General features: G+C 34.7%; 1 protein-coding gene across 4 annotated transcripts in view; it reads right to left on the bottom strand.

Annotated features, from left to right (window-relative positions):
• The window catches only part of LOC576141, a 53,919-nt gene that overhangs the window by 31,686 nt on the left and 611 nt on the right, over positions 1 to 21,622 (bottom strand). For 3 of the 4 annotated variants that reach the window (XM_030974578.1, XM_030974581.1, XM_030974580.1), the window contains exons 2-21: positions 17,482 to 17,583; positions 16,871 to 16,891; positions 16,236 to 16,277; positions 15,076 to 15,159; positions 14,579 to 14,647; positions 13,870 to 13,935; positions 13,200 to 13,280; positions 9,732 to 9,818; positions 9,203 to 9,250; positions 8,182 to 8,334; positions 7,400 to 7,663; positions 6,828 to 6,887; positions 6,147 to 6,218; positions 5,557 to 5,610; positions 4,566 to 4,613; positions 2,705 to 2,857; positions 1,928 to 2,191; positions 1,356 to 1,415; positions 678 to 749; positions 88 to 141 (exon numbers count right to left, since the gene is read on the bottom strand). In XM_030974578.1, the coding sequence (XP_030830438.1) occupies positions 88 to 141; positions 678 to 749; positions 1,356 to 1,415; positions 1,928 to 2,191; positions 2,705 to 2,857; positions 4,566 to 4,613; positions 5,557 to 5,610; positions 6,147 to 6,218; positions 6,828 to 6,887; positions 7,400 to 7,663; positions 8,182 to 8,334; positions 9,203 to 9,250; positions 9,732 to 9,818; positions 13,200 to 13,280; positions 13,870 to 13,935; positions 14,579 to 14,647; positions 15,076 to 15,159; positions 16,236 to 16,277; positions 16,871 to 16,891; positions 17,482 to 17,548 (1,819 nt within the window). In that variant the 5' untranslated portion in view covers positions 17,549 to 17,583. The remainder of the gene's footprint in view (positions 1 to 87; positions 142 to 677; positions 750 to 1,355; positions 1,416 to 1,927; positions 2,192 to 2,704; positions 2,858 to 4,565; positions 4,614 to 5,556; positions 5,611 to 6,146; positions 6,219 to 6,827; positions 6,888 to 7,399; positions 7,664 to 8,181; positions 8,335 to 9,202; positions 9,251 to 9,731; positions 9,819 to 13,199; positions 13,281 to 13,869; positions 13,936 to 14,578; positions 14,648 to 15,075; positions 15,160 to 16,235; positions 16,278 to 16,870; positions 16,892 to 17,481; positions 17,584 to 21,622) is intronic. The other variant, XM_030974579.1, reaches the window with a different exon arrangement.

Here is a 21,622-nt window from a genome sequence, read left to right as displayed (position 1 = left end):
TCTTAAAACGAACAAATTGCATTTCAATGCGGGACCGGACCCATCGTTGTTTCAATCATGAAAACAAGGAAACTAGCAAAGGTTTACCTCTTCCTCTGCTCTTTTTGCCGCCGGAAAGTTCATTCGACTTTGAGTCTTTGTCTGAGAAAACGTTCAAAGAAAAGAAATGTAATGTATTAGAGGATATTTATAGGCAAGATTTAGAAAGATTGTTTGGGGTTGGAATGAAACAAAGTAATAAGGAAATATATATACATTCAACTAACATGGAGCTGCAGAGGACGAAGTCCTTCCTTAAGCTTTAAGTTTTGAAAAGGTTAAAGTCCGTATCAGTTTATCTTCATATTATTGACAACACAGATCTTCAGTACATTAATGTATATGTACATAAAATCAAAATATTTACCTGCAGATCACTGATGTCATTTAAATTTAACCTCTATTAATGAGATGATATCTTGTTAGAAAAGCGGGAAAATACTTTGCTCTACTATTACTGGGTCTGTGATTTAAATTGAGTGCATTTCCGAAGACACACATCCACACCAACACACTTACACGCACACACATACACACGCACGCACTCTCACTCCATAAAGTGAGAGAAAATATTGAACAGCTTCGAAATCTGTTTCTGTTCATTAATGTCATTTGGTTCATCTTTCTAATAATCTTACCGCCTTTCTTCCTACCGCCACGCTTCCTTTCTTGAGGTGACTGGGCGTTTCCCCTTTCTCTCTTTCCACCCCCTTCAGAAAAACATAAACCATTGAAAATATATATTAATATAAAACATACGGTACTTTTGCCAATATAGTTAAAATAAAATTGTTCTTACCTCTTTCCACGAAGTGATTTTGAGAGTAGTTTTTTTTCTTGATAAATACAGTTCATATTTTCTCACAACTTGATTAATCAATCTATTGAGTCATATAGAGTGACCATTGAAGTTCTGAGAAGTTTTAGGTAATTTATCCACAAAGAATTAACCAAATTAGCACACTCATATCACGAAAAGAGGTAAGAACAATATTATACCAACTTCATGGGCACCAGTGTATATACGGTACTTAACAGTGTAATGATAATAACCATACAGATCTTTACTTAGGGTAGTAGACTCATTATAACTCTTCTTTAGAGCCCTGTATTTATTTTGCTGAGAGATTCCTAGACTCCCAATTATTACATCTGGGACTCTAATCGTTTTATGATGGATAAGGGAGATCCGTGTTTGCAGAATAAAATGCTATACAATGACATAACTATTGAGTTGTACACTGCCCTTTTTTCCGGGGGTGGGGAGGGGGGGGGGTAATAAAAGAAGCTGTGCTGACTGAATCATGAATACTTACTCTTTCTACCTCCCTTGCCCCTATACCGCTTTTCAAATGATGAGATCTCTGATTCGGAAACTATTGAAACAAAGTGAAATAACACAACAGAAGATATAATCAGCGATAGTTATCAGCGATTAATACATCATAATTAAGATGAACGATTTTGTCTGAAAGGAAGTGGAAACAAAATAAATGAATTAATTGCTGTGATAACTTCAGTGACTGAATATTTTCTCTTTCCAAAGGCATCATTTTCATAACAGCCGATTTCAAGGCATATAATTTCTGCGTTTTAAAATTAACTAATAATGACAAACACAGCATTATAATAAAATCAAGATGGATTATATAAATAAATAAGTAAAGGTGAGACAGACATGGAGTGGAAAAAAAGATTTACAAATTGTATAATTAGGAAATGCCTTACTAAAAGGTATAATGGTTTTGATGAATAGCAGTAGCGTTGTCTCATTTTATTTGCCATTAGTGTGAAGTGTAAAATGTGCAATTACTAAGTCTCTCAGATAGGGTTTTAAGCCGTCTAAAAGCTGTCTACAATACCTGTTTCGTTTAGTCATTCAACTTACATTCACGTTCCCTTATCTGGAATGTAGAATCTCCTTCTCCTCCGTTTGCAGTGCCATAGCAGTACCTAAAACCCTTAAGTTCATCACCATCGACCGATGCAACAAGTTCTAATCCTGATTTGCTGTTCCTCACAACCACACGCTGGGATGTATAGGTGATAGTGAAGGAGAACTTCTCCCCTTTCTTGTAAAAGAAGTCCGAAATGGGATCGCCCAAATCCTGTCCATCAAGCTTAATGGATGATTCACCAGATGAGCTCAGAACTGTTAAAAAAGACACATTTTATGTAAAATATGCGTATTCCTTGGTGATAAATATCATGTGAAAGTATTTTCTGTGGTTTTCTTTTGGATGGGGGAGGGGGGAGAAGGCCATGCGAGAACAATTAATCAAAATTGATGTAACATACTTGGATAGATATTCGTAGTAAAAATTGATATAGGGTCACTAAACTTATCACTTGACAGACCACTCTTTATGATGATGATGATGAGACTGAAAACACAAAGAACAAAATACAAGATACAAAATACATTCGCTTTATTTTAAAATCATCGTCAATCAAAGGGCGATGTACGTATACAAAGTTCTAGAATCAAGGCACATTGCTGTATGCATTTTATATATTTGCATTTCAATTATTTTTCATGGTGTAGATTATTTTTTTGTAGGAAAAGAATAACCCCTCGCGATAGTAAAAGCTGCTAATTATAACCTTTGTTTGTACCTTATCGCACGCTCTTCGAGAAGACAATATGCGGTGACTTTTTTCTTACCAATCTCAAGGCAGTCTTTTTCTCTCTTTCGACAGAACTGGATGGTAAAAGATTCAGCAGAGGTCGTCAACTCATATTCCAGACTCTCATTCTCATCCAGTTTCTCAATAACCTGTTGTCGTCTCCCGCTTCTGCATTTAGACATCTTCCAATCTGCAGTCAACAAAAATCATAATCATTTGATTACAAATGACTTGAAATCTGGTATTGGAATAACCTCTCGAGAGAAACTGGTTAAAGGGGATTCGTTGATTTTGCTATAGATAGACAGTTCTTCAAACAGAATCCTACAAAATAATTAACAGTTGCTTGTATCACTGAAAACGCAAATCATATATAATAATTATCTGAGATTATTTGAAATAACATACTTTGTTGTTGCTCATTTCTCAACTACTATAGTTATACTATGTATAAATGATATCTGCAGTCTTAAACATCAATTCAGTTAACCATTAATTTCTATCATTACCAGAGCTCAAGATCTTTTGCCAACCTACGATCAGAAAAAACAAACACCCAACATATACGAATAAAACACATCCCACACACATACCATATATACTTTAGTATAGTTTGTACTTTGATTTTATCTGTCTCTCTGTCTACTACTACTACTACTACTACTACTACTACTACAAACATTTTTTCTTCTACTTCTACTATTACAACAACTGCTACTACTACTACAACTACTCAATTCTACTTCTACTATTACAACTCCTTCTACCTCTACTACTACTACTACTACTACTACTACTACTACTATTACTACTACTACTACTACTACTTCTACTACTACTACGACGACTACTAGTCTATTATAACTTTTACTTCTAACGCTTTAACAACAACTGCTACTACAGTCAATCTACTTCAGCGAACATAGAATTTTAAAGGTGAATTCAAAGAAAATCACAAATATGTCAACTAATGTAGCACTAGAAACTGGTAAGCTAACAGATGGCCATCGTACAAGTTTGAGGTCAGCTACATATCGGGTGATTTATAAAAATAAAAATACAACCACCTCCATAGCAGCTGGGATATACGAGAGATTCGCCAGAAAATAACGATGTTTTAATGACGTCACAACAGGGACCAATACTGCCCAAGCAGACGACATCCCATAAAGAATGAACATAATTGCAAAGCTATTATTTGTAAAATTATAATGAGTTTAGTGTATATAAATGTACTGGCACGTCAAACCGATCAAAAGGGGACATGACCCGATTCTGATAACTAAAATCTTATGCTTGTAAATACACAGGATAGGGGTTAATTAACAATCAAAGAAACCAGCCTTTCAAATTGAAAAGCCCCCGGATTGATATTAAGGACGGCATTTGTTCCCTCTTAAAACGCCGAACATACCGCGGTGTCTGCAGCTGAATATACAATGGCGTCTTATTTTGTTTACAAGCGACAGATTCCTTTATTTTTGTATCGCTGCATTTGTCATCAAAATAAAACCATGCGCGGGGTTAAGAGTGAGGCAATAGATTATACATTTAGCCTGGCGGTAGTGAAGTAAGAGAAAGAACTCAAGAGAAGATGAAAATACAGGCACTGGAAATGTGTGAGATGTCATGGTACATCGTCTGCTTGTGCAAATCATGTCCCTGCTGTGATCTCACACATCTCAGCAGCGTTCGGAGAGCTATTCAGGTGCTATGCCGGGGCTGTATTTAAGCGTTTTGTATTTTATAATAATCATTACTTCGAATGTTTCCAAGCATTGAATTTTGATAACCTTGTCGAATCAAAGTTTCAACTTTGCAATAATGAAAATAAAGCTAGATTTAAAATCAATGAATATCTACTTTAAGAAAGAGAATTATCAGACGAATATATTTACCTCTTCTTCCACTCTTTTTACTGCTCCTGTCTTTTTTCGATCCTTTATCTGAGTAATTTTTTGAAGAAAATATATAATTGTCGATACCCATCGTTCAATATTTTGATTTTTTATCAAATTACTAATCAAGTAAGAACAAAAATCCGAATGTATCCTTTTTGGAAAGAGGGTAAAAACAAAATCACTTTAGATAAATATACAAATCGGTATAGTAGGCACATATCTATACTTCTATTTCATTACATATTTTGTGTATGATATTAATAATTATAGCAATGATAATGAAAAGAATGATCATAGTGAACATTTATAATGCGCCATTTCTGCCAAAATTGACACTCCTGGCGCAGTTGTGTGAAAATTGTATATTTGTGGGCATACGACAATCAAGTTTTTAAAAAGAAAGTAAAATACACATAAGTTAAAGCTTATCTATGATGATGATGATGATTACGATTAAAATAATTATCAAAATTATAATAATACCAACACCAACACAGGTGATGATGGTGATGGGTTGGGGGTGGGGGAGTGGGGGAATTAAAGACAACGCATGGATCAAATAATATTACCCGAAACCCTCTCACTTTCTTTACTCTTTATCTCCCTAATGAGGCTAGGAGCCTCTACAGACAATATGAGGATCCATTCCTATTTATAAATGTTTGTAATTGTTAGAAAGGAATTCCTTTCATGTTACATAAAAATCTTTTCATATTGGGGGAATTTAAGAACTTATATATCCTTTCTTAAAATAATCACGAATGACTCGAATTGAAAACAGCTCAATTTGAGTTTTAAACTAATCATATTTGCATTGTATCAATTGTAAATGCGTAACAAAAAGACAATTTTAACTTTGTGATTTATGAAGAATATCGATGGATGGTGATCGAATACAACTTCTTAAAACGAACAAATTGCATTTCAATGCGGGACCGGACCCATCGTTGTTTCAATCATGAAAACAAGGAAACTAGCAAAGGTTTACCTCTTCCTCTGCTCTTTTTGCCGCCGGAAAGTTCATTCGACTTTGAGTCTTTGTCTGAGAAAACGTTCAAAGAAAAGAAATGTAATGTATTAGACGATATTTATAGGCAAGATTTAGAAAGATTGTTTGGGGTTGGAATGAAACAAAGTAATAAGGAAATATATATACATTCAACTAACATGGAGCTGCAGAGGACGAAGTTCTTCCTTAAGCTTTAAGTTTTGAAAAGGTTAAAGTCCGTATCAGTTTATCTTCATATTATTGACAACACAGATCTTCAGTACATTAATGTATATGTACATAAAATCAAAATATTTACCTGCAGATCACTGATGTCATTTAAATTTAACCTCTATTAATGAGATGATGTCTTGTTAGAAAAGCGGGAAAATACTTTGTTCTACTATTACTGGGTCTGTGATTTAAATTGAGTGCATTTCCGAAGACACCTACCCACACCAACACACTTACACGCACACACATACACGCGCGCGCACTCTCACTCCATAAAGTGAGAGAAAATATTGAACAGCTTCGAAATCTGTTTCTGTTCATTAATGTCATTTGGTTCATCTTTCTAATAATCTTACCGCCTTTCTTCCTACCGCCACGCTTCCTTTCTTGAGGTGACTGGGCGTTTCCCCTTTCTCTCTTTCCACCCCCTTCAGAAAAACATAAACCATTGAAAATATATATTAATATAAAACATACGGTACTTTTGCCAATATAGTTAAAATAAAATTGTTCTTACCTCTTTCCACGAAGTGATTTTGAGAGTAGTTTTTTTTCTTGATAAATACAGTTCATATTTTCTCACAACTTGATTAATCAATCTATTGAGTCATATAGAGTGACCATTGAAGTTCTGAGAAGTTTTAGGTAATTTATCCACAAAGAATTAACCAAATTAGCACACTCATATCACGAAAAGAGGTAAGAACAATATTATACCAACTTCATGGGCACCAGTGTATATACGGTACTTAACAGTGTAATGATAATAACCATACAGATCTTTACTTAGGGTAGTAGACTCATTATAACTCTTCTTTAGAGCCCTGTATTTATTTTACTGAGAGATTCCTAGACTTTCAATTATTACATCTGGGACTCTAATCGTTTTATGATGGATAAGGGAGATCCGTGTTTGCAGAATAAAATGCTATACAATGACATAACTATTTAGTTGTACACTGCCCTTTTTTCCGGGGGTGGGGTGGGGGGGGGGGGGTAATAAAAGAAGCTGTGCTGACTGAATCATGAATACTTACTCTTTCTACCTCCCTTGCCCCTATACCGCTTTTCAAATGATGAGATCTCTGATTCGGAAACTATTGAAACAAAGTGAAATAACACAACAGAAGATATAATCAGCTATAGTTATCAGCGATTAATACATCATAATTAACATGAACAATTTTGTCTGAAAGGAAGTGGAAACAAAATAAATGAATTAATTGCTGTGATAACTTCAGTGACTGAATATTTTCTCTTTCCAAAGGCATCATTTTCATAACAGCCGATTTCAAGGCATATAATTTCTGCGTTTTAAAATTAACTAATAATGAAAAAACACAGCATTATAATAAAACCAAGATGGATTATATAAATAAATAAGTAAAGGTGAGACAGACATGGAGTGGAAAAAAGATTTACAAATTGTATAATTAGGAAATGTCTTACTAAAAGGTATAATGGTTTTGATGAAGATCAGCACCGTTGTCTCATTTTATTTGCCATTAGTGTGAAGTGTAAAATGCGCAATTACTACGTCTCTCGGATAGGGTTTTAAGCCGTCTAAAAGCTGTCTACAATACCTGTTTCGTTTAGTCATTCAACTTACATTCACGTTCCCTTATCTGGAATGTAGAATCTCCTTCTCCTCCGTTTGCAGTGCCATAGCAGTACCTGAAACCCTTAAGTTCATCACCATCGACCGATGCAACAAGTTCTAATCCTGATTTGCTGTTCCTCACAACCACACTCTGGGATGTATAGGTGATAGTGAAGGAGAACTTCTCCCCTTTCTTGTAAAAGAAGTCCGAAATGGGATCGCCCAAATCCTGTCCATCAAGCTTAATGGATGATTCACCAGATGAGCTCAGAACTGTATAAAAAGACACATTTTATGTAAAATATGTGTATTCCTTGATGATAAATATCATGTGAAAGTATTTTCCGTGGTTTTCTTTTGGATGGGAGGGGGGGGGGGGGGAGGCTATGCGAAAACAATTAATCAAAATTGAAGTAACATACTTGGAGAGATATTCGTTGTAAAAATTGATATAGGGTCACTAAACTTATCATTTTGACAGACCACTCTTTATGATGATGATAATGAGACTGAAAACACAAAGAACAAAATACAAGATACAAAATGCATTCGCTTTATTTTAAAATCATCGTCAATCAAAGGGCAATATACGTATACAAAGTTCTAGAATCAAGGCACATTGCTGTATGCATTTTATATATTTGCATTTCAATTATTTTTCATGGTGTAGATTATTTTTTTTGTAGGAAAAGAATAACCCCTCGCGATAGTAAAAGCTGCTAAGAAGTAACCTTGTTTGTACCTTCTCGCACGCTCTTCGAGAAGACAATATGCGGTGACTTTTTTCTTACCAATCTCAAGGCAGTCTTTTTCTCTCTTTCGACAGAACTGGATGGTAAAAGATTCAGCAGAGGTCGTCAACTCATATTCCAGACTCTCATTCTCATCCAGTTTCTCAATAACCTGTTGTCGTCTCCCGCTTCTGCATTTAGACATCTTCCAATCTGCAGTTAACACAAATCATAATCATTTGATTACAAATGACTTGAAATCTGGTATTGGAATAACCTCTCGAGAGAAACTGGTTTAAGGGGATTCGTTGATTTTGCTGTATAGACAGTTGTTCAAACAGAATCATATAAAATAATTAACAGTTGCTTGTATCAATGAAAAATCAAATCATATATAATAATGATCTTAAATCATTTGAAATAACATACTTTGTTGTTGCTCATTTCTCAACTACCATAGTTATACTATGTATAAATGACATCTGCAGTCTTGAACATCAATTCAGTTAAACGTTACTTTCTATCATTACTAGAGCTCAAGATCTCTTGCCAGTCTACGATCAGAAAACACACACAAAACACACACAAATGACAACATCCCACACATATAACATAACTACTTCAGTATATTCTTTACATTGATTTTATTTGGCTTTTCATCAACCAATCTGTGGTACATTTCTTATACAATGTAAAAAGTAGCAATAATCGCTTCCGTTACTAATTTGTTTTACTGCTTCTACTATTACTCCTCTTCCTCCTCCTACTACTACTACAAGTAATTCTACTACTACTACTACTACTACTACTACTACTTCTATTACTACTACTACTACTACTACTTCTACTACTACTACTACTACTACTACTACTACTACTTCTACTACTACGTCTACTTCTTTTTCAACTACTACTACTACTACTACTACTACTACTACTACTACTACTACTACAACTACTAGTACTACTAATTCTAATAATAGTATTACTAATTTTATAACATAACTGATGCTACAGTCCATCTAAATCCATCAGCGATCATAGAATTTAAAGAAAATGAGTTATCAACAAATATATTTACCTCTTCTTCCACTCTTTTTACTGCTCGATCCTTTGGTCGATCCCTTACCTGAGCGTGTGTTCAAAGAAAATAATTGTCAATACCTATCATCTATAATTATGACTTCTTTTTAAAATGATAAATCAAGTTTAAAAAAAAAATATATATCATTTATGGAAAAAGGGTAAAAAAAGCTTTACTTTTGAATAATTTACAAATCGGTATTGGTAGGCGCGTCTTATTATGATAACACAGTTTTGTAATAATGTTTTAATAATGATAATAAATACAATTGTAACAATACTAATCATGATAGTAATTATGATAACGAAAGCAATAATAATAATTATTATAAAAATAAAGTAATAATAATTATAAAAATAAAGTAATAATATTGATAAGAAAGATGATGATGATTATTATGATTATAATAATTATTACAGCGCTTAGAATGCTAAGAACAACAACAATGATGATAAAAAATAATGAGGGGGGGGGGGGGGTTTAGAGCACGGGCTTAATCATATTGATAAATATCTTGATATCCTACCACTCTTGTTTTTACTTCGACGCCGACCACCGCTCCTTTCTTTATTGATCACCGTCTCAGTACTTCCCTTTCTTCCTTTACGATCTCCTAGAAACCAATAATAATAGTAATACATTCATATAGGCTATATAATATCTGTATTTATACAGAACACAGACTTAACACGTTATCATTCCTATATACATGTCATACATTTTAGAATTTGTAGGAACCAGTGTTTAACATAAATAGAGTCATTCATGACCCCCCAAAAACAAATAAGGATCCTCTTTTGTTATAAACGGGATCAATCTGTATTGTAGTGGAAAACCATGCCCAATTGCCCATGATAGCGAAATTCACTCTTTTTGAAATAATAAAATCTAGACATGTTCTCGATTTGGAGTGTATTCCACTATGATGTGGTGTAAATTCGACTCCAGCACCAAATCATATCACCGATTTCCTATATTCTATATGAACATGGTATTAGCACGCAATTCGATGTCATTTCTCGAACTGATGAATAAATATGTAAAGTGTGGTGAACAAGATCGTTTTTTGTTCTCCTCCAGAAATCATTCTTAGGCAATTTGAGAAGTCTCGTCCATAACCTTTTGAAATGTGCGAACGTTGCATATGTTGGCAAGACATTGATCTACATTTGCCACTCTCCACCCAGGTGTTAAATGGGTACCCGGTAGGATGCGAAAGCTAATGTGGTTCGATTAGCAAGTGTGCGCTTGTAAAAAAAGACGCCTGGCTGGAATGCTCCCCAGGGAGTGGAGAATGTGCATACATTGTGTGCGGGTAAGCCTGAATCCTATGACCGGGGTAATAATATATATGTAAAGCGCTTTGAGAGGGCTTTCGGTCCTGAAAAGCGCTATATAAGAACTAGCTATTATTATTATTATTATTATTATATATAATGACATATTACATGATCCGAACTTGATATCTTTTGGCAATACAAGACGATATTGAATGACTCTTGAGTTTATTTTTTGAAGGTCTATGCGTTCGTGTTTGTTGTATATATATATATATATATATATATATATATATACATGTATTAGTCCATTTACTTTAATTTTCTAGCGAAATGTCGAAGATCAAATGCCAGCTTAGCCTTTTGTAAGCCATTTATCTAAACCTGTCACTCTCTACCCAAGTTCAGTGGCAATGGTAATCACGGATTGAATACCAGGTTGGAATACCTCTTATTCAATTTTTGTAACTCAGTTCAAGTCAGGATAATGTAGTTGTAATATGCAGTAGAGAATATTCAGTAACGCAATTCTTTTCGACCACGATTCTGCTCGGCTTTGATTTCAGTCTTTTTTGTTTTTCGCCCTAGTCCTTTCTTTTTCTCGGGTAGACGAAGAGGTGAAAACAAAGACATTTCGAGAATCACTTACCATTGGACAGACAGGGATGTCAATATTATTGGTATTGTAATTGGATCTTTTATATGACAAACTACAGGATTTGTTGAATGAAATATAGAAAATGTTATAGATCTAAACCTCAATACGCAACGACGATTGTTAAAAAAGCAGTTGCTACCGAAAATTGACGTATATATATATATATATATATAAATATATACATGTATACATAAATCATTTTTATTGAAATTTATCTATTCTCGTGAAAATTGTCACTTCCATATGAAATCCAGCTTGAAATCTAATCTAAAACAGTTTAATATATTTTTGAATATGATAGATAATGTCTGATAGCATTCTCATATATCTTGAAATATCAAAAGTGAAAGAATTTTTGCCACGACCCCCCCCCTCGAATTATTCAGACCTAATTCATTTTTCATACATGATGAGCAAGAGAAGTGTTATTATTATAATGCCTGCTCTCTTTAAAGGCCCGGTCACACAGAGGGGACGCATGGGGAACGCACGGCCAGCGCATTGGAAATGTGCAATTTTGGCCAGTGCGTTGTCGTGCGCCCAACTTTTGTCGAAGCTACAGCTAACTGACACCAAATGCATAGCGTGTTGCTAGCGCGCTGGACGCATACAGGGCGCACACAGGGCGCACACAGGGCGCACAAAGGGCGCACACAGAGCGCACATGATAACAACTTCCACGAATGCACAGCGTGTTGCTAGCGCGCTGGACGAATGGTCCACGCATGCACCGCGTTCTACGACGCACGGCCAGCGCATTGGAAATCGGAAAAGAACGTGTGCCTAACTTTTGTCATAATTTTGGAAAAGCTAGCGAGCTGACACAAAATGCACGGCGTGTAGCTAGCGCGCTGTGCGTATACAGGGCGTGTGCTCCACGCATGTCTGGCGTGCCTTTGGCGTGTATATTCATGCGTCGAGCTCGGCGCACGTTTTTGAGCATGCTCAAAAAATGCCGACGCACACAGCGAATGACGACGCATGCATAGCGCTGGTCCAGCGTTGGTCCAGCGCGCTCGACGAACGAGTAACGAATGATGACGCACGCCTAGCGAACGACAACGCACTGGCCCAAATTGCAAATTTCCAATGCGCTGGCCGTGCGTTCCCCATGCGTCCTCCCTGTGTGACCGGGCCTTTAGGGAAATTGGGTTTTGGTAGAGAGTGTACAGTTTGGGTCAACTGAATTTTAGTAACCAAAACCTGCACCATTATATTACACACTAATAATTTTAACTGCACCATGCTCGAAAGGTATACCAAACATTACAAACGACTTAGTAATAAGCCTATTAATAATTAAAAAGAGCCGTAAACCACACGAGGGCATACTCTAACAAGTCATTGGTTTTAACCATTACAACAAATAATTATGCATGTTATGTTGTGTTAAAATAATGATTAAAAAAGAGATCATCAACAACTTTTTTAAAACATCCGTTTTGAAGACTGTAAGCATATTTTTGTCATTCAACTGCTGGTTCAAAATTATCGAGCATTTGCGGGGCCCCACTAATATTAGAAATTGTCATATTTATGGATATTTCAGGCATCTATGAACCGATTTAGATCAAACAAAGGTGATTTGCTCATTCAAATTTTGCACTTTTTTATTCATTATCTCACAATTTTTTTTGTGTAGCGCCATCTTTACCAAAACTCAACTATCCCTTTAATGTAGAGGAGTGGAAATCGATCTCTTTAGAAGTCTCATAGGGTTCACTCACTCTGGAGTGAAAACCTTCCCCAGTTATAGTGGAATCCACTCCAAAGTAGTGATTGTATTATACTTATTTGAGAGTTTTTGTGTTTTTGTTTTTGTTTTTGTTTTTGTTTTTTTTTTTTTTGGGGGGGGGGTTAATTCAATTTCAAAACTATCACCAATAATACTCCCAATAAACACACTTTAAAGCATGTACGTTCAGAGATATGGAGAGAGAGAGAGAGAGAGAGAGAGGAGAAGAGATTGTTTTTTAAAAAGCCCCTGATTTCTCTCTACTCATCCTGTTTTTTTCTATTCATCTCGTTTTACCGTAATCAATTGATTCATTATTCGTACCTTTGCCATCTCCATCTCGACCGCGATTTCCTTCTCGTTGTTTGACTTCAGTTTTTTCGTTTCCTTTATTCTTTCCCCTTCCTGAGATAAGAAGAGAAAAATGAATTGGGCTAATAAAGACACAAGAAATGTGAGATACCTCTTTATTGAATTTTGTTATACATATTTTGTGTTTAATGATTAATCGTATTGCACTTCAGAGACCGTTTCAAGGAGACGAAACAGCCGCCCTCTATTGGATATTGGACAAAATGAAAATGAAAACAAAGCTTTTGGACAGATGGACCAAATAAAAACGAGAATAAGGCTTTTTAAAGGTAGAATCACCCTGCCCCCTTTCAAAACATCTAAAAGGCCGCTATGAATTTATACGGGAAAATAAATACCTGTGAACAATTTCTGGAACTGGTTTTTACCCCTCACTCAACTTCCTCCTCAACCCTATAACCCTATTAGGCATGGAGGCTGATTCCCGAAGTAATGATATTAGAAATATTATTGTCAGAAAAAACTGCCCACATCCCCTGCAGACGATCTTACATCTACCGTTGCACTAACACGATTGTTCAAGAAAAAATGATATCTCTGAATTATGTGAAATATAATCATTACCAAACTCGCAATTGGTGAGGTCGTAATAATTTCATTGATGCTGCCTAATATAGGTTACCTTTTCGTTTTCGTGAAGTCTCTTGCGTATTGCCTCTCTGGTTCTTCACTTTGCCCCCGTTAGTTTCTTTGAAGAAAACAAATGACAGACGTACCATCGCATTAGTTATTACATTAATTTTGTAATGAATCTGCCCTTCTGAGAAAATATGAAAACAGGTAAAGACTTAACGTTTCTCTAAAAAATCCGCAAGATATATTTCTCCCACCAATTACAACAAAATTGTAGAACAAGCTACCTATTAGTGTGAGGACAGCATCGTGATTGTGTTGACCATTTCAAGAAACTTTTGAAGTCCATTTTATTTGTTAGAGGACAGTCAATTGTATTGCCTCACCTGGGCTCATATTCATGAAACCTTAGCTTGCTTGCTAAGTAGTTGTCAACTTATTAAGAACTACACCCTATGTAATTAGTTGACAACTAGTAAGGTTTTATGGATCCTGACCCCGGTCTTCTTTTTTATGTGAGTCAATAATATATGCAGCGCTTTGCGATTCCAAGGAACGGAAGCTATATCAAATACCTCCTGAATTGGATCAGATTGGATTGGTTTGGAGATAGTGTCCTTCAGATATATTATTGTCAGAAAATTTCGCCCCCATTCAAAATAGCTTAGGTCTTATCATGCACGAGGTTAATTACTTACAAAATAACGTTTCTGATTGAAAAGAAAACTTATGTAGAATATAATCATAATTAAAATTACCTTTCTTTGAAGTCTCTTGAGTAGACACCTTACCGCCTTTCCGCTTTTTTGATTTGCTCTTCCTAGTTTCTTTTGAGAAAACAAATTCGAAAAACCCGTCGCATTGGTTATTAATTTAGCTTCGTGGCTAATCTTTTGATCAAATAAAACGACGTCTTCTTAAAATGGATGTTAATCATGACATACACATGTAATAACATATTCACCACCGGATTTAATCCTATTTACACTTTTTTTAAATGTAATCCCTATGAACGGAAGACTGTAAAATATTGCATTTTCAACGTTGGTCATACCTTAAAAAGAAACATATTTTATAATCACCTTTGGTACAAGAGAAAGTAGGTCTATGTACCTTCTTCGGTAATATTTACTTGTTTTTAATAATGTTTGACATGCACATGTAGTCAATGGTCAAGCAAGTGACGTCACACAACACACATGGAAAGTATGCCCGTACTCCTATGTCTACTATTACACCCATGTATACTATTTACCTTTCTCCGTGGTGACAGTCTTTTCTTTTGTCGAGTGGGAAACCTGAGTAAAACCACCTTGCTTGACGTTCAGGCCTGTGAGACCTACGAATCAAAACATTAAATGAAAAAGGATTTCACTATTTTGTACTCACTTCTTCGTGTTATCACAGTCACACCGACGAGACTGATACCAGGCAATCAATGGTAAAAGTCTGTTAATTCAACGTCTATCTGGAGTTAGTTTTGACGGTGTGACTGTAATTGGGGTGCAGATTTGCATCCAACTACGCGTATTTGGTAGAGGGGGCTGCTATTGTAGAAGAATTGTACCTTTATTTATAAGTGTGTAGTGTATCACGGAATATAATATCTGCATCAGGATATAATTAATCAAGTGAATTATTCCTTTAGTTTCTCCTGTAATTCAGTTCAGGTTACTACTACTTCTAGATTCATTATGTCAAAGCAGACGTGTGACTACACAGTAAACAATATAAGCAACCACATGCCTTGATATATGAACGTATTCCATTGTCTTTTATTTCTTTTTTTTAGCTTGAGCCTCTAAAAGTTATAGCTGCAATGAGTTAAATTAAAATTAAAAAACAGCAGCCATACAAGATAGACGCCGGAATACTAATTGGCTCGTTAAAATCTTACATTTTGTACTGCGGAGCGTTTATGTAATTAGTTATATACCATTTGGTCAGGCTAATCAATTTGCTGTTTTTATTCTAAACATACGAAAACACCAACAATAATTTTGGGGCAAGCATTGGACTGTTTAATTACTTTACCCCCGCCCCTAACATAGGAATCCTATACGTTCTTTTCCATTCTGTCATCACGTTCAATAATATTTCCTTTCACTTTATGTTGATATGTTCCCCATACTCTCATAAAATTATGCTGTTGCCATATGTACCGATAATCCCTCTTTATTTTTTGCAATATTTCCTTTCCCCCTTTTTTTAATTTCTTAATTTATTTAATTTATTTAATAATATATAAATGCATAAATGATTTCATTTTCATATAGTTTCTTCTCCTTTTTGGATGGTTTATTTATCAAAATCTTTTCTAACATATCGTTATCACAAACTTACTCTTCTTATTCTTTGTCATATTATTATTCTTATTATTTTCATTATCGAGAAATTTAATGATATATCTCTTACCACCTCCGCCGCTGTATGAGAATCGCTCTTTATTATCAGCAACTGTGGATGTGAGGAAACGACTTTAGTTTTAAAACATCATTGTAAAAATGAATTTCATACTGCACACAGATTTAATTTGCGGGTAATAACACATCAAGTCAGATGAGCAGTTTGTCATTGCAGAAAGTATAGGTTTTTTTCTGGAATCCATGATCAGTCGCCGGAAAATTAATGATTTAATCGAATAAAGAAAAAAGCAATGCGAATTACAGATGACGGCGAAACATGAGCAATTTAGGCAAACTGAGGGCTTCAAGCACATCAAACTTTATGCTTGAACTGTAACCCTGCTATGTCATGTTTATTTAATTCATATTTAAAGTGCCTTAAGCGTGTAACTTACTTTTCCCTGGGATGTGGTGGGATCGTGATGTATAGGCCTCAATACAGTAAATTTACTTACAAATAAAAATAAATTACACGAAGAAAAAAAAAGTAATCATGAAATAACACGAGATGAAAAATATCATCAAATTACAAGAGACAAAAATGATCATACAAAATTACACGTTATCTTGTTCTTGATCATATGCTTGTTTTTATTTGACTTTCTTACTCATTTCCACCAAAAAATGATTTCAGTTGACACGTACCTTGACTGGTGCTACCGCCGCCTGTAATGAAATATATAGAATGTGATTAACAGGTGTAAAAAGTTCTCATCCAAACCAAGTTGAATTATACAATTTATATAACTTCTTCTTCTTCGTCATCATCATCATCATCATAATCTCCTCCTCCTCCTCCTCCTCGTCATCTTTCTTCTTCTCTTCCTTCTTCTCCTTCTTCTTCTCCCCACCCTCCACCATCTTCTTCTTCTTATAGCATCCCTCTTCTCTAACTCATCCTTTTCTTTCTCCCATTCTTTCTCTCTCCATATAAACGAAAGCAAGTACTAGACTCAAGTTTTAATTATAGCCAATACTTTATCTTAAAGAGAATCGTGTCTACGTATGTATCCATACCGTATCTCTTTGTATCTCAGTCTGTGTTTCTCTCTATCATTGTCTGTCTCTCTCTATTTCTCTCCCCTCCCTACCCTCTTTCTCCCCCCTCTCCCTCTCTTTCTCTCTCTGTCTCACACTCTTTCTCCCTGTCTTACACGTCTTCATCTCCTAAGTGCATGAAGACATTTAATATTAAAGATGTCAAGTGATTACATTCAGAACACAGGATTTAATTGAATCAGTAAATGATATAGTACCTGAGGTCGACGCGACTGCAGCTAACAGCAGAACAGCGCCAAACGCCAGGGCGTTCATTGTGTTCATGTCGGGTATGGACAACCCCGTTCAGGGAAAACAATCTGTGATTGGAAAAGAGAGAAACGTTTGCAGGATGATAATAACATAAATTAACATTTTGATGAAAAACAAACTACCTAAGAAAAATTGGGGGAAACACAAGCTGCACTGATAATGAAAATTAAACACATCACACCATACCATTATCTTGAATATGTCAGTACGCTTTCTCTTATCTGGAGGAAGAAGAAATATATCCAACTTACATCTACTTTGTATATCTAAAATTTGTAAACTATTTTATACTTATATAAAAAAAAATATACTTAATCTTTTAACCAAGAAAGGGCAACTAAAAAAAGGGAATCTATATTGTTTCTAAAAAAAATGATTTCAACAAATCATTTGAAGGTCCAGATTAAGAAGACGTGCCCGTAATAAACTAGACAGCCGCTATATGGTCAAAAAGTGTGGGGTGAATTCTCGCCTTGCATTTCACACCTCTTGCGAGAGCCAGTTACTGGCTAGTTAACTGAGAATAATATGACAACAGGTGGACTAAAAAAGGGTTTTAGAAAGTTTGTGTGAAGTTATTAATCAATATTGGTCTTGACAAATTATCATAGTTTGAGAATCAAACCAGATGGAGCTTTTCTTTTGTATATCAGTTGTATAATGGCGGCATTTTTCATCAAAATCCAAGGGCAATCTATTCATAATCGAGTGGACCTATTGTTCCTGAAGTTTGTCCATTGAAAAAGTTTCCAACAACCTTGTAAGTAACTTCCACGCTGGTAGAGATTTTGGATTTTTCGTTTCGACTTTGTGAAGGTCTTACAACGTTGGAAGTAAATTTCACGGTAATATAGATTGTAGTTTTCGTTTCGACTTTTACATTTTCAAGGTGCATTGTTGAAGTTTTGCCTACACTGTTTATCAAAAGACTAAATAATGAAATTACATGACTGCATCAGCGTTTGGGGTATGTCTTCATGTTTATTGGGAAATCTAGTCTTAATTTTAAGTTGCTCTGCAATAAAAAATTAAAAAAAGCACGGAAATCAGACAAACAGGTAAGTTAACGTTTAAATGATCTCTGATTAATGATTTTAAAAAAGAATTCAACCTTTTCGACCTTTTCGAGTTTTTGTCAGTACCATGATTTAACCCAAACAAAATCGATAAATCTCCTTTTGTTTCACAAAGTTTGGAACAATATTAAAAACTTAAAAAAATAGGTAGGCGGGGCCACCGCAATGCTAAAGGTGATCGCTTCACGATAGAAAGATTTCTCGCCCACGAAATCACACCTTATACAATAAATATTAAATGGTTAGTTGACTGACACCCGGTGGCCTGGAATGGTCTTTTAGGGCGTTGGTGTGAATTTATAGAGGTGTCGTGGTAGAGTGGATACGTCGCCGGACTGTCGATCACATGGTCCACGGTTCGAGTCCCGCCGCGGCACTAATGTCCTTTGGCAAGACACTGATCTGCCTTTGCCACACTCCACCCAGGTAAAGTAAATTCAATCAAATTCAATTCAAATCATTAGGGACCTGGTAGGAATATATTCCTTGAAACGCAGAGCGCGTGACAGCTGCTCTGCTAAAGTCAGGGTAATTATGCTGCATTATTGTAGAGCGCTTAGAGACTTCTGATAAAGTAAGTGTTAGGCGCTATATAAGAAAATATAATTATCAATAAGCGTTTCGAATAATCACCGCAATTCGAGAATTAAGTCAGATGAATATTTTTTATTTCTTAATATATGACAGCTAGGTTTCATAAAATCCCAGGGCAATCAATTTATTGTGATGTGAACTACTGTTCCTACCGTTCGTTTAATGAAAATAGTTTCACACAACTTTACGAGTAATTTCCGCAATGATAAAAGATATACATTTTTCGTTTCTACTTTTCAAGGTCTTCAAAGCCTACTGTTGAAATTTAGCCTAAAAAGGCAAGTCCATTTCCAATATTTCTTACTTTCAATAGAAGCAGAAAAATAGACAAACTAATCAAAAAAGGTTTGAGCAAAATCGAATGACTAAAGTTAAGAATTTTTAATGGCATGAAAAAACCTTAAAAATCACAAGAAAAATTGACAACTCGCTCATGAGTCTGTGACGTTATTGCTTCACTATCCACTAATTTCTCTCTTTATATTGATAATATAAATTTACAATTTCTCCCCTAATTATCTTACTTCTTCACACCAGCATCCAAGTTATATTGATAGTAATATGTTTTTGTGTGGATGCACTAATATTGAGTAATTTGTGCTAAATTATGAAAAATGTGAATTTCGATAAACTATTTATAACATAAATCATTGATTAAGAATATGTAATCAATTCTTAAAAGTTCATAAAAGATTTTGTAAAATGTCATCCACGCAATATGATACAAATCATATAGCCCGGACAAAAATCACGGGGAAATGAAGTTTTAGGGGATAAAAAGGGAATAATGGGATAAAAATATATATAGCAATTCAAATAGTGAGGCAATGACGTCAGAAACTGATAACCAAATTGATAATTTGTTTAGTGATTTCAATTGTTCCATACTTTTTCAAAAATTCATAACTTCCTTCAAAATTATAATTATCAGATTTTACTCAATATTTTTGCTCTGTTTCGCTTGTTTTTCTGCATCTATTAAAAGCTAATTATTTTTGGAGTGGACTAAGCCTTTAACTGTATTACAAAAGACTAGTTTTGTCTGAGGAAAGATTTAAAGAACTGACTTCAAAAAGTAAACAAATATAACATAGACTCTTTTGGTTATATACATTGCAAAATAAGTTGCAAGTGTGACAAATATGTGATTAGTAGTAGTAGCCGCTCTATGCAGATTAAATTTATTTCATTTTCCACAAAATATAAAAATGACAAGATAATCACAATAACGTAATGATGTATATCAGCAAAGAAATATCCTTAACATTTTTTGTTCAAGTCTTGTAATGCGTAATTATTTAGTTACATGAAATGAAAAACGAACCTACTTAGAAGCAATGCTTGTTAGGTGTAAGTTTGCACAAGAATAATTTAAACTTAATACATTCATAACTGAATTTTGAAAGATTACGTAGTCAAAGAAACGTGATCTATTTCAGTATCTCAATCAGCGATAAGTTAACAAAATTAGTTTTGAAAAAGAGCAGAGAATCATAAAAAGTGACGTACATATTGTTCAATGAGGAGAAGAAAAAGAGAGCAAAATAAACCCAAACAAAGGGATGATTATCCAGAGTTGTAATCATTATAGTCCCTATCAGATTAAATGATTACTTGCGTTGAACCTCATTACATCGCCTGCTTCACTTGTCAATATTTGCTAACGTTTCTCTTTGTCGATTTTTATGGCTACATCTTAAAAGAAAAGTTTTACTTTAATGTGAAATTACTTCTCTACTTATGACATTTCTATCGCTGCCATAGAATGCTTATCATTTTTATTGGAAAAAATAACCCCACGAATCTTAGATTCGGTCAGAAAACCTCAATCGTTTTCAAACTATGTCAGGCATTTGTGCATAAATCTTTAAATGTTACGAATAATTCAACTAATCTGTCGTCATTGCCTAAAGTGTATATATCACCTTTAATGGAGAAACTAAATTTCACAAAACTATCATACAGGCCTTCTTTTAGATAGGTTTAATGATCTGCTTTTGAATTGGCCTGAATCCGAAATATTTTCTTCTTTTTCTTTTTTTGCTTCCTAAAATTATCATTATTATTATCATTGTTGTCAGAGAAAGCCAAAATGAATTTGATAAAATACAAACGATAATATCGATAACGAAATGAAAAATAAATCATATCACCATTTTTTGGTGATATAGAGTCGGGATTTACTATCAAAATTCATTTGGATATAAAATACGTGTTGAATGACCAATCTTACAAATTGTATGATAACATAGATAAAAAGCTTTAGCACACTAAAACCATCAGAGAAGGTTAACAGAATGAACAGTTTTACGAAGTGAACACTAGTCTAAAATAAAAACTTACTCAAATGCTTTTGTAAGTTTACTTATTTTAATACATGTAGTAGCGATTTTGCGCTGGAATTTAAGAAATATGT

Source organism: Strongylocentrotus purpuratus, unplaced genomic scaffold (assembly GCF_000002235.5).
Source record: "Strongylocentrotus purpuratus isolate Spur 01 unplaced genomic scaffold, Spur_5.0 spur5_scaffold_7, whole genome shotgun sequence".
NCBI classification, from domain to species: Eukaryota; Metazoa; Echinodermata; class Echinoidea; order Camarodonta; family Strongylocentrotidae; genus Strongylocentrotus; species Strongylocentrotus purpuratus.
Note: the sequence above shows the minus strand (reverse complement) of the source record. Positions and strands in the feature narration are given on the sequence as shown.